General features: G+C 46.3%; 2 protein-coding genes across 2 annotated transcripts; one reads left to right on the top strand and one right to left on the bottom strand.

Annotated features, from left to right (window-relative positions):
• Window positions 1-1,429: 1,429 nt before the first annotated feature.
• On the bottom strand, window positions 1,430-5,413 carry LOC136943701 (FK506-binding protein 5-like). The gene is made up of 6 exons (XM_067237160.1): window positions 5,063-5,413; window positions 4,397-4,525; window positions 3,650-3,999; window positions 3,260-3,407; window positions 2,778-2,969; window positions 1,430-2,471 (listed from the first exon to the last, which is right to left on the bottom strand). Exons 1-6 carry the CDS (start codon window positions 5,324-5,326, stop codon window positions 1,992-1,994), a joined length of 1,563 nt encoding a protein of 520 aa, XP_067093261.1. The 5' UTR covers window positions 5,327-5,413; the 3' UTR covers window positions 1,430-1,991.
• Window positions 5,414-7,424: 2,011 nt separating this feature from the next.
• Window positions 7,425-11,661, top strand: zgc:112334 (uncharacterized protein LOC619199 homolog). Its single transcript, XM_067236573.1, has 11 exons — window positions 7,425-7,466; window positions 8,096-8,203; window positions 8,562-8,658; window positions 8,782-8,916; window positions 9,238-9,436; window positions 9,661-9,792; window positions 10,218-10,317; window positions 10,497-10,668; window positions 10,748-10,892; window positions 11,359-11,413; window positions 11,515-11,661. Exons 1-11 carry the CDS (start codon window positions 7,425-7,427, stop codon window positions 11,659-11,661), a joined length of 1,332 nt encoding a protein of 443 aa, XP_067092674.1.
• The last annotated feature ends 572 nt before the right edge of the window (window positions 11,662-12,233 follow it).

Genomic DNA, 12,233 nt, shown 5'->3' with positions numbered 1-12,233 from the left:
AGCTTGTGGACACTGTGTCCTCAAAGGCAGCCATTCCCGAGTCCCGAACTTTTCCTACTTTGCGGCCCACTTGCATAGCTCAAATATGTGTGCGGCCGCGTAACACATTGTTCATTAAATTTGCGCTTTCACGGCAAAATATTTTGAGCGATCAAAGAAAACAAATTGTCCATCAGCGCCACAGCAAGCACACAACCCAAACTCCTCGTAAAAAACGTCATTTTGTAATGAGTACTAAAGTAACTGCTAGCTACAGGAAGTTGTTGACTTGACTTATGCAATATGCGGAAGTGATGGGTGCAGAGGCGTTGTTAGACATAAAACTCTACTGGGGCACAGGCCCCTATTCCCTTTTTCCATATCCCTTTTTTTCTTTCAAGCTTGCTGCACACAATGCACTAGGCTATAGAAACTCCCCTTTTTAACCCACTATACAACAGTTCAGGGACACAACTTTGATATCAGCTTTGGCAGGACATCAATAGTTAATGCGAGCGGTAATGTTTTAGTCAAAATAAGATGATCGGTGTTGGCCTATCATTTAGAAACGATCTTCAGTTTTGTAATGTTTTCTTAGCCTACCTCAATTCTGACTTGTGTGCCAAGTCCGACACCTGGACTTCTGTGTGCGTGCTGCAGGGGCTATTTGGCAAGCTCAGAAGAGAAAGCTGACATGGAATTCTGCCTGCATCGGTTTGTGTTTTCGGTTAAACACTTTTACAAGCATTGGTTGGGATAGGCCCTACTGCGTTTCTTTTTTCTGGGATTATCAATCTAAATGAATGCACTGACTAATTAAGTAAATTGTTCAAACTCAAACTTTAGATTTTACTGGGGCACAGCAGATTTATACTGGGGCACGTGCCCCAGTAAAAAGGGTCTAACAATGCCCGTGGATGGGTGCATAGTGGATTGAAGTGGGCGTATGCAAGTTAAGGCGGAAATGTCAGTTGGTCTTTCGTGAAAGTGGCAAGCATGACTATTGGTGTTTAGGCCATGATGAATTAAAGGCAAAATATAAATTTTAAATTTGTAAGAATTTTAATAATCATTTACCAACAATATATATAAATATTTTGAAATGTATTAATTTTGTATTACTCTAGCGAACCACTAGTGGGCCGCAGCCCACAAGTTGAGAACCTCTGCTCTAAGTTTCTCTCACATGCTAGGCATGTACAGTTCAGCTGTAGGAGCCATAGGCACAGCCAACCCATAAATAACATCAGGGCAGAAGCAACTGTCTTCTCTGAGTGTCCCATTACAGCCAGGCTGTCTTAAAATGTTTAGGTTCAACCTCCATTCTATAGACAAGTCTGTTACTCATAGTCCTGCTGAAATGGACGAATCTATAGTGTAGGTCCAGGTGTATTGTTCGTAAAATCAAAACAATTCTACAAAGGACAAGACATTTGATGAGTCATTGAGGTAGTATAAATGTAGGAATTTATTGTTTAAAAACCCTTCTGACGCACTATGTTTTGAAATCAAAGATGCACCTTTCCTGCAGATAATATAGGCACTTGTTAATCACAGTCATCATACTGTAGTTGCGCATACACATTGTACAGTGTGTAGCTCTATGGCATGATGTTGACGGTTATTTCAACTCATCAGGATGATTGCATTCATGATTTAGTCACAAAATACACAACTGAGTCGTAAATACTTGTTTTCGTTTTGTGACCAGCTAGTTTCTCCATGAACCAGCCAACCACTCCTATCCCAGAATCCCTCCACTTCAAACAACCTACTCACAAGAGGAAGTTGAGAGACATAACGAATGAATGCCAGTTGCCATGGTTTTGGGATACCTGGGAAACGTTTGTTTAGGTCTTACTACAGAGAAGGTAGTGTCCCGGATGCCATGTTTTTAACAGGTTCATAACGCATCACTATTTTAAGAATATGTGATCTGTTTTATATCTGGCATTACACTGAAGTATCAAACACCACAATGACTGATCAAGACCGACCAGATGCCTGCGTGTCTAAGAAAACTCCTCATCAAACTCAGAAAAATCATCCTCTTCCTCAGTTGGGACAACTTCTGGTGGTTCAATGTCCTCCTCTTTCACCTCCTCTTCCTCCTCCTCTGTCACCTCCTCCTCTGAAGCCTCGTCCTCCACAAAGTCCTCTTCCTCCTGCATTACCTCCTCCTCCTCCATAGCCTTGTCCTCCATAAAGTCCTCCTCCTCTATCACTTCCTCCTCCTCGTCTTGGTCTGCAATCGTCTCAGTAGCCTCCTGCTCCTCATCTAACACCTCCTCCTTCAGCGCCTCCTCCTCAAGCTCTTCTGAAGACGGTTCAGTCTCCAGCTGATCTGCAACTTCCCGGTTCACTTCCTGGTCCACAGACTCTGCTTCTTCTAGGATTTCTTCTTCTTCAGTTTCTGCCTGCAGCTCAGCAGGCTCCTCCTCCTCTATGACTTCTTCTTCCTCCTCCTCCTCCTCCTCCTCCTCCTCCTCCTCCTGGCTAGCTGATTCCTCCTCCTCCCCCTGGCTAGCTGATTCCTCCTCTTCCTCCTCCTCCTCCCCCTGGCTAGCTGATTCCTCCTCCTCCTCCTCCCCCTGGCTAGCTGATTCCTCCTCCTTCTCCCCCTGGCTAGCTGATTCCTCCTCCTTCTCCCCCTGGCTAGCTGATTCCTCCTCCTCCTCCTCCTCCCCCTGGCTAGCTGATTCCTCCTCCTCCTCCTCCTCCCCCTGGCTAGCTGATTCCTCCTCCTCCTCCTCCTCCTCCTCTCCCTGGCTAGCTGATTCCTCCTCCTCCTCTCCCTGGCTAGCTGATTCCTCCTCCTCCTCCCCCTGGCTAGCTGATTCCTCCTCCTCCTCCTCTCCCTGGCTAACTGATCCCTCCTCCTCCTTTTCCTCCTGGCTCACTGATCCCTCCTCCTCCTCTGAGACTGGAAAGATTTCCTCAACTACAGGTTGGATTCCTGGTGCTGCTCTGGCTTGACCTCCATTTGTAATCTGAAACACAACATGGACCCCCACAGTCATCTATTAACAATGTTCCTCTTCAATATTAGTGAAACATTAATAATGTATGGTTGCTTGACCTTCCATAAATAAAGTGTGTCCTGGGGGGGGTGTACCTGGCTGTGGACAGAGCATTTTGTGTGTGTTGTGTGTGTGTGTGTGTGTGTGTGTGTGTATGTGTGTGTGTGTGTGTATGTGTGTGTGTGTGTGTGTACCTGGCTGTGGACAGAGCATTTTGTGTGTGTGTGTGTGTGTGTGTGTGTGTGTGTGTGTGTGTGTACCTGGCTGTGGACAGCCTGCAGCTGGGCCCGGAGGCTGGAGTGGAGGTTCTGGGAGCTCTGCAGCTGCTCATCCAGGGTCAGAACCACTGACTGCAGCTGCTGCTCCAGAGCCTGGGTCCTCCTGGCCTGCTCCGCCACCAGCAACTCCCTGAGAGAGGGGGGGGGAGGGAGAGAGAGTGAAGGGGAGGGAGGGAGGGAAAGACAGAAAGAGAGAGAGGAACAAAGACAGTGAGGGGGAGAGGGAGAGAGGGCCAAAGAAAGAAAGTAAAATAGGCGGAGAACTGCAGGATATAACCATACGGCCATCTAGGGCATTCCTGAACGGGTGACTCATCAAGCTTAATCAGCGTACACAGAGACCACACAGCTGCTCCTTCACCCTGAACCTACCTGATCTCACCAACCTGCTGGCTGTTAGCCTCCAGCGCCGCCTTGTGCAGACCCAGAGACACACTGAGCTCCCCCAGCTCTCTGACCTGCTCGTCCATCCTGGAGACCAGGCTGTGCACCAGCTCTCCCTGGGTTTCCACCTCAGAGCCCACCTCCTCCACCCTGCTGCCCAGGCCCGCCACGCTGACCACCACCGCAGAGCTGGAACTCAACATGGCCGCCACCGTCCCTTTCACCGCCTCAAACTCCTCGCTCTTGTTCTTGATGGCGGACTGCAGGGTTGCCGCGGAGACGGTGGTCTGCTGAAGCTGGGAGAACTTGTTGTCCATGTCGGCGTGGAGAGCCCACACCTGCCAGGAGAGATGAGGTGTTCAGGGGCAGGGCTGTGCTGCAGAGGTGCTGATTACTGATGTTAAACTGAACCACTAAGGGGGGCAAAGCAGGGTGTGGAAATGTGGGCGCTTCTGCCAACGAGGGAAGAAGGGAGGGTGAGTATAGATGGTCATGACTGAAGCTGTTTTTATAAGGACACATCCCCATCACTAATTAAAGATATATTTTTGGGCATTTTTCATGCTTTATAGGACAGTTAACCCTTGTGCTGCCTTCGGGTTACATGACCCAAAGGTTCATAACGAACCATCGTTGTGTTTAGCCAATTTTACCCAATACAAAAACAAATAAAAATAAGCCTACAGGGTCCAGCAGTCTGTGTTGAATGTTCAAACCAAATGGAAGCTCTCTTGCCTGTGAGGAGAGGTCGGAGTTCTTCAGCAGCTCTGTGGTCTCCAGGGCGTCTTCCGCGCTCCTCTGAGCCCGTTTCTGAGCCTCTTCCAGGGCCAGTATCCTCTCCTCCACCCCCTCCCCTGGGCTCCCCTGGAGCACACACACACAACAAGCATCTAGCCACGGCAGTGATGCTGCACATACATGTACATGTTTTCAGAAAAACAAACCATGCTCTGAGTTTTTTTTATAAGTTTGAAAGAAATTCAAACTTATAGTTCATAGAGTTTGAATCATGGTCTGACGGTGTTTGTCATAAAGACTGTTATCTAGCTTAAATATTTTAAATCCTTGTATTGTGACCATGCTGCATGTGCCTGCTGTTGACAGGCAGTGTGTCCAGTCCGTATTTTTGGAGTACCCTTTGTGAAATGTCATTGCTACTCATTTCAACATGTGCTTAGGAAACGTGATCAACTCACACACTTGTGTCCTATAAATAGTTTAGACTAGTGCCAATGGCTCTTTCCATGTGTCCTAACTGCTGGGTAAGCTGGGCCTTCAGATCACTACAGCCACTCTGAACCACAATTACTTTCCAGTCCAGAACCAGTCTGAAATATCCGCTAACCAGAACATTGAACGAGGACACTCAACATTCCAACAAACTGCGCGTGAGAACGTTACCTGTGCGTCATTCATCCCCATCACCTGCTGGTACTTATTGATCCTCATCTGCATTGCTGTGAAAGATTCTGTTAGCTGGTCGATGGTGGATTGTTGATGAAGACTGAAACAGCCAACGGTGAATCCTCCAATTACTAAGATTAGGAACAACAAGCCAGGCAGCATATATTCGCCTATCCCCCGCGATTGTGGCACAGGCGACTCAAGCAAGAAAGCGGCATCTTCCTGTTGCTTAATTCCACTTTTGTTTTTACGCTTGGCCATTTTTGGTTGTCTTGTTTTGAGTGGGAGAAAAGACGCCCGGTCACCTAAGACGCTGATGCCAAAAGACAGTTAAGTTAGTGGCGTAAGTTTAAGGCCCCCGAGAGCGAGCGGGGTCTTTCTTTCTGTCCCGTCTTTCATTGGTCCTCATGATCACCCGCAGCAGTGTCGCGTTAATGTGCTCGCGGTGGGCGTGCTCCCACGCTGCTTGACAGACCGACTGGTCTGAAATCAATAGTGGCGCTCTAGACACAACAGCGTTAACAGCCATAATGATGCATGTATTCTACACAGTCTCGTTGTTTTGTGGTACTTTATTTATTCATTTGCAAGGAATGATCAATAAACCCTTAATACTTTAAATGTATTTGTAAACGCATTTTCAAGTGATCCATTCTCCTCGATGCAAAATTGGCTCTTAATTATGGACCACTGCTGCTTGGTGATATTGGTGGTTTTCTCCTGTAGATAAAACTGACAGTTTGCAAGATGTTTCTTCCGCACCGTGGAACATTCACCCCCTTGAGTCTTTCACATTTATGCCGAGACCGACTACACGCTGATTGGTTAGTATTACAGCTCAAATTTAAAGATAAAAGGTTTGTTCTAACCAACTGCCTCTTTCCATTGAGTGATCGGCCGACAAAATTAAAGAAAAATTTCTGAGTGGGGCACAGAAAGGTAGTGATGGGGGAAACGAAGTCACGAGCCACAATTTGAAACAACCGTGTCATAAGAAGTATCGCTTTTTGTGTTTGATACATCCTCTACATAGTGACATCTGCTGGTCAAGTTATGGTATGGCGACTGTTCCCGCATCACTTAGTTATAGATACTTTAAAGGTCCTGTAAAGCAAATTCCATGATTTGCTTCTCAGTACATTAAATGTGTGAAATGAGTTCCTGAAAGCATGTGCAAAGTTTGAAAACGTTGTTGCACTGAAATGTGGAGTTAGACCGTTGAACAGTTTCTCTTCCTTATTCAGCTCAGGTTTTGTAGGCGGAGCCAAAACCCGACCGATCTACATCAGATCACAGACGGTTGCATTCTGTTACTCAGCTGGTACAATGCAAAGACAAAGTAATTGACACATTAAACACTCAGAGACTGCAGGTATGTGTGACGGTATGTTACAGACGTAGCCACGCTCCGTCACGACAAGGTATCGTTCGCCACTGGCGGGATTCGAACGCTCGACCGCCGACTTACCAAGCGCGACCACTACCAACTAAGCCAAAGAAAAGCTAGCTCTTCGTTGACGCGGGTGGCCTGCTACATACCTGAGGAGTGAGTTTCACGGTTTTCACACCGTTACACATGGCTGTTCTGATATCTGCAATTGATTTAGCTAGTGTTGCTGTTGTTGCTAAATTCAATAAATTCGAGGGGGCGGAGCTTCAGCTCCTTCAGGCGACACGCCCCCCCCCCCAGTCTCAAGCAGAGAAGACTGCTGATTTTCTCACGAGCCTAATTTAACATACTTGTCTGTGTTTTTTTTCTTCTTAGAATTTGGATGGGTAGAAACAACACATTCTTCTGTGGTGTGATGAACTTAAAACTCATTTTCAAATCCACTTTACAGGATCTTTAAGTCTCAAACCCTACATCCCAAATCGCATTAGTTTATTTATAGATATCAGTAGGCCCTCCATCAATTATGAAATAGTAGATGTAATGAATGAAGTTGGAAGGGTGAACTCCCAAGTCAATAAAGAGTAATTGGCAAGTTTATAAACTTGAATACAATTTTACTGATAGATAACCTATATTATATATATATATATAGAATAGAGAATCCTACAAAAGAGCAGACCAGAGTACAGTAGAGTACAGTAAAGTAGGGTCCTCATCAAGTACTCGTATATGTACATAATATGTCATCATATTTAATGTAGGATATGTGGGCCCACACACACACACACAGGTTGTCTGATCCCTTATGTTTGAGAGGATTATCGAAGGGGAGAACCGGGTTATCTGTAACTGGAAACAGTGACTCACACCTGCAGAGTATGTAGGGTTAGGGTTAGAGTATGTAAGGGGGTCCTATACCCAGGAGCAGGCGAGGAGAGGGACACAGGCTCGCACCACTCTGTCAGCATGCAGGAGTTTGATATCATAGTTCTGGGCACAGGACTGAAGGTAAGACTAACTCACACCTGCTTTTATTGTGTTGCATGTTAGCTTGCAGGATTACGAGTCATATTGCAGTTCATCCCAGCAGATGCTTTACAAGTTCACCTCCTAGGATACCTGAAGCAGTTTGTTGAGCCACGAAAACACAGACAGGATCTGTGTTTCAATTCATCATCATTTCTGCTTTAAAAAAATATTACATCAAATAAAATATGTGATGGGTCGTTGATTCAAACAGTGTATAATTTTAATATCTGCTAAATTAATGACATCTTTGTGTTTCAGTATAAGTGATTGAGGATAAATAGTGAGCCAGAGATGTCATTAACATCATAGCTTTGAATGAATCATGAATGAATCACGTGGTTTTTATTTTATTTAAACTCAGCAATCGTGAAATAAGCCCCCCTCTTACAAACTCCACACACACACGATCAGATCCTATCCCTCGGTGAAGACTGCTGTAAGAGAGATTAGTATTGTTGTTGATCATCTGCTATTTTCTTTGCCCCAGGTAGACAACTTATTTTTTGTGTTTATTTTTGTTTTCTTATTATACAGAAAGAACTACTTCACTTCTCTCTCTTTCACTCTTCTCTCTTCCTTCTCTGCGGTTCTTGTTCCGTCTCTCTCAGGAATGCATCATCTCTGGCTTGATGACTGTGAGTGGAAAGAGGGTTCTTCACATTGACAGGAACCCTTACTATGGAGGAGAATGCGCCTCCATTTCCCCCTTAGAAGAGGTTTGACACACACACACACACTGTGTACAAGAGACACGTTCACACACACACACACACTGTGTACAAGAGACACGTTCACACACACACACACACACACACACACACACACTGTGTACAAGAGACACGTTCACTCACTCACACACACACACACACACAAACACTGTGTACAATAGACACGTTCACACACACACACACTGTGTACAAGAGACACGTTCACACACACACACACGCACACACGCTCTGTGTTTTACAAGCATGCTTTGGATAAGAGCGTCTGCTAAATGACTAAATGCATGCATATGTGCACATGCACACACACTGTGCTGTTGTACAGTATTCACGGTATCTGTATTTGCAGCTCTATAAGAGATTCCAGGTTCCTGGTCCAGTGAAACCAATAGGATGTGGGAGAGACTGGAATGTCGATCTCATCCCCAAGTTTTTTCTTGCCAATGGTGAATACAGCCTATTCTATGTGCTGTGAGCTCCACATGTATCGGTCATTGTAATGGTCATTATCTTTTAAAAAGTGAACATAAAAGAAGTGATGTGGGGTAAGATTGTGATCCTTGTTTCAGGCGAGCTGGTCAAAATGTTGGTGTTCACAGAAGTGACTCGATATCTCGACTTCAAGGTGGTAGAGGGAAGCTACGTGTACAAAGCAGGAAAACTCTACAAGGTCCCTTCTACCGAGGCCGAGGCAGCTAATTCAGGTGACTCTCCCTCCCCACTGAGGAAGCCATGCTGCATTTACATTACATTTAGTCATTGACGCTCTTATCCAGAGCGACTTACAGTAAGTACAGGGACATTCCCCCGAGGCAAGTAGGGTGAAGTGCCTTGCCCAAGGACACAACGTCATTTTGCACGGCCGGGAATCGAACTGGCAACCTTCAGATTACTAGCCCGCTTCCCTAACCGCTCAGCCACCTGACTCCCTGCCCGAGTTGCATTTGTTCATCAACACCGTACAGCAAACACCAAGGGTACCTGACGACTGATGCTGACTGTATGTGTCTCCTCTGGCGTTTCAGACCTCATGGGCATGTTTGACAAGCGACGCTTCCGAAAGCTGCTTCTCTTCATCCTGAACTTTGAGGAGGGCGACCCCCGCACCCACCAGGACATTGACCCCTCCAGCACCAGCATGAGAGACCTGTTCAAACGCTTCGACCTCGGGGCCGACGTCATGGAATTCACCGGCCACGCTCTGGCCCTCCACCGCACCGAGGAGTGAGTGCAGGTCACACGCATGCAAATAAGCACATACTTACACGTATGAACTCTTGCACTCTATATTCTCAAACACGCATGCAAACATACACAGATACACACACATATTAATTCATGCACTCATACACTTTCTCACATACATATCAACACCTCAAACACACGCATGTGAATACCCACAGGAATACACAAGCACACTTCAGCAATGTCACCTGTTTTTCCCACAGCTACCTAGACCGTCCCTGTGTTGATACCATCAGAAGGATCAAGCTGTACTCTGAGTGTCAGGCCCGACACAACAACAGCCCCTTCCTCTATCCTATATACGGGCTTGGGGAGCTACCACAAGGCTTCGCCAGGTGATACTGTAACACACACACACACACGATGCTATGTACACAGCCAGGTGCACCCCCCCCAGACACACACACACACACTGCTCATGGTCCTCCCCTTACCCCACTCTCCCCTGTGTGGCAGGCTGACTGACACACACACACACTGACACACACTCCCCTCTCCCCTGTGTGGCAGGCTGACTGACACACACACTGACACACACTCCCCTCTCCCCTGTGTGGCAGGTTGAGTGACACACACACTGACACACACTCCCCTCTCCCCTGTGTGGCAGGCTGACTGACACACACACTGACACACACTCCCCTCTCCCCTGTGTGGCAGGCTGACTGACACACTCACTGACACACACTCCCCTCTCCCCTGTGTGGCAGGCTGACTGACACACTCACTGACACACACTCCCCTCTCCCCTGTGTGGCAGGTTGAGTGCAGAGTACGGAGGGACCTGCATTCTGAACAGAGAGGTGGAGCAGATTGTGATGGAAAGTGGGAAAGTGGTTGGAGTGAAATCCGAGGGAGAGGTAAGAAGAACAGAACAACTAATTACACAGTGAGAACAGGCTTGTGTGTGAATAAACTAAGACTATTTTTCTCTCTGTGTCTATTTTTGTCTTCCCTCCCCCCTCTCTCTCTCTCTCTCTCTCTCTCTCCCTTTCTTTCTCTCTCTCTCTGCTGGTTTTCTTGTTCTCTCTTGTTCTAGTTGTTCCACTGTAAACAGTTAATTTGTGACCCCAGCTATGTACCCAACCGGGTAAAGAAAGTGGGCCGTGTCATACGGGTCATGTGTCTCCTGAATCATCCAATCAAAAACACCCATGACGCCAGCTCCTGTCAAATCATCATCCCTCAAACACAAGTCAACAGGAAATCAGGTGCATTTATGTACTCATGTAGTAAGAGAGGATACATGTTGACAGGCGTCCCCACAGGCTTTGACCCCCTGTCTTACAGACATCTACGTGTGCCTGGTGTCCTACTCTCATAACGTGGCGGCGGATGGGACATACATGGCGGTTGTGAGCACCACCGTAGAGACCAGCAACCCAGAGAAGGAGGTGCAGCTGGCTCTAGAACTCCTGGAGCCCATCATGCAGAAGTATGTTCTAGATCATCATGCAGAAGGAGGTTCCACTCCTGGTTCTAGATCATTATGCAGAAGGAGGTTCCACTCCTGGTTCTAGATCATTATGCAGAAGGAGGTTCCACTCCTGGTTCTAGATCATCATGCAGAAGGAGGTTCCACTCCTGGTTCTAGATCATCATGCAGAAGGAGGTTCCACTCCTGGTTCTAGATCATCATGCAGAAGGAGGTTCCACTCCTGGTTCTAGATCATCATGCAGAAGGAGGTTCCACTTCTGGTTGTAGCACATCATGCAGATGGTTGTTTGTAGAACATGTTCTAGCTCAACAGATCTACCTTACTATGATACTGAAACTGCTGTAAGGCATTTATAACAACCACCTTTCTTCAACATCACAGAACAATTTGTGTATCATCGGTATAATGATAAACATTTTGAATATTAGCTGATAGACAGCTGACGTTACATTTGGCCCACAGGTTTGTCTCCATCGGCAACCTGGTTGTCCCCAATGAAGACGGCAGGAAGAGCCAAGTAAGTCTGTTCAAGGGGTTGTTGTTTCATTCAAGATGTGCAAGGGATTATGGGTTGTGTAGTCTGTGAAGCTGCTGTACTACAACCTCTCTTTCCTTCAGATCTTTGTGTCTCGCTCCTACGACGCCACGTCACACTTCGAAACAGAATGTGAGGATATCAAGGATATATATCGCCGTCTAACAGGGTCCGAGTTCAGCTTCGGTGACCTACGCAGAGAACAGCTCGATGAGAGTGATGATGACTGAGTGATGCACTGATATAGTGACCACCCCTTTACTTCCTGTTTCTGAAATTTTGTCTGTGTTCCAGGCCATCTACATAGCAGTCAGTCATGTCATAGACTGCACTGTTGGACGTTTACATGATATGTGGTTTTGCAAATGAATCTAAAACCAATATAGGTCAACTGTAGATGGCCTGGATCACATCAGCAAATGACTAATAGGCTACCAGGTACACATAATTCCATGTTAGCTTTCATCTAAAACCCTAACAGATGGTGCTGGCATTTTTATTATGCGAATGTGGAGGAAAAGCACACTTTGGACAACAACAAAGATGAATTACATGATTGTTTTGGGAAATAATTGAGGTGCATTTTATCTGGGCTCACAGATGATTTTGTTACAACTTGATTGCATTGCCAGTGACTGAGAAGGTTCCATTGCAACTAGGTCAGAAGAAGCACTGCACAGAATCACAGCAAGAAATATCTGCACTCACAAAATGGAGGTGTTTCCTTCACCGTGTATGTAATATAAGGAATCTGAGGCTAATGTGTATATGGTGTCTTCTTGGAGAGAAGTTGTTTTAACTG

This window comes from Osmerus mordax, chromosome 1, assembly GCF_038355195.1.
Source record: "Osmerus mordax isolate fOsmMor3 chromosome 1, fOsmMor3.pri, whole genome shotgun sequence".
In the NCBI taxonomy this organism is placed as follows: Eukaryota; Metazoa; Chordata; class Actinopteri; order Osmeriformes; family Osmeridae; genus Osmerus; species Osmerus mordax.
Note: the sequence above shows the minus strand (reverse complement) of the source record. Positions and strands in the feature narration are given on the sequence as shown.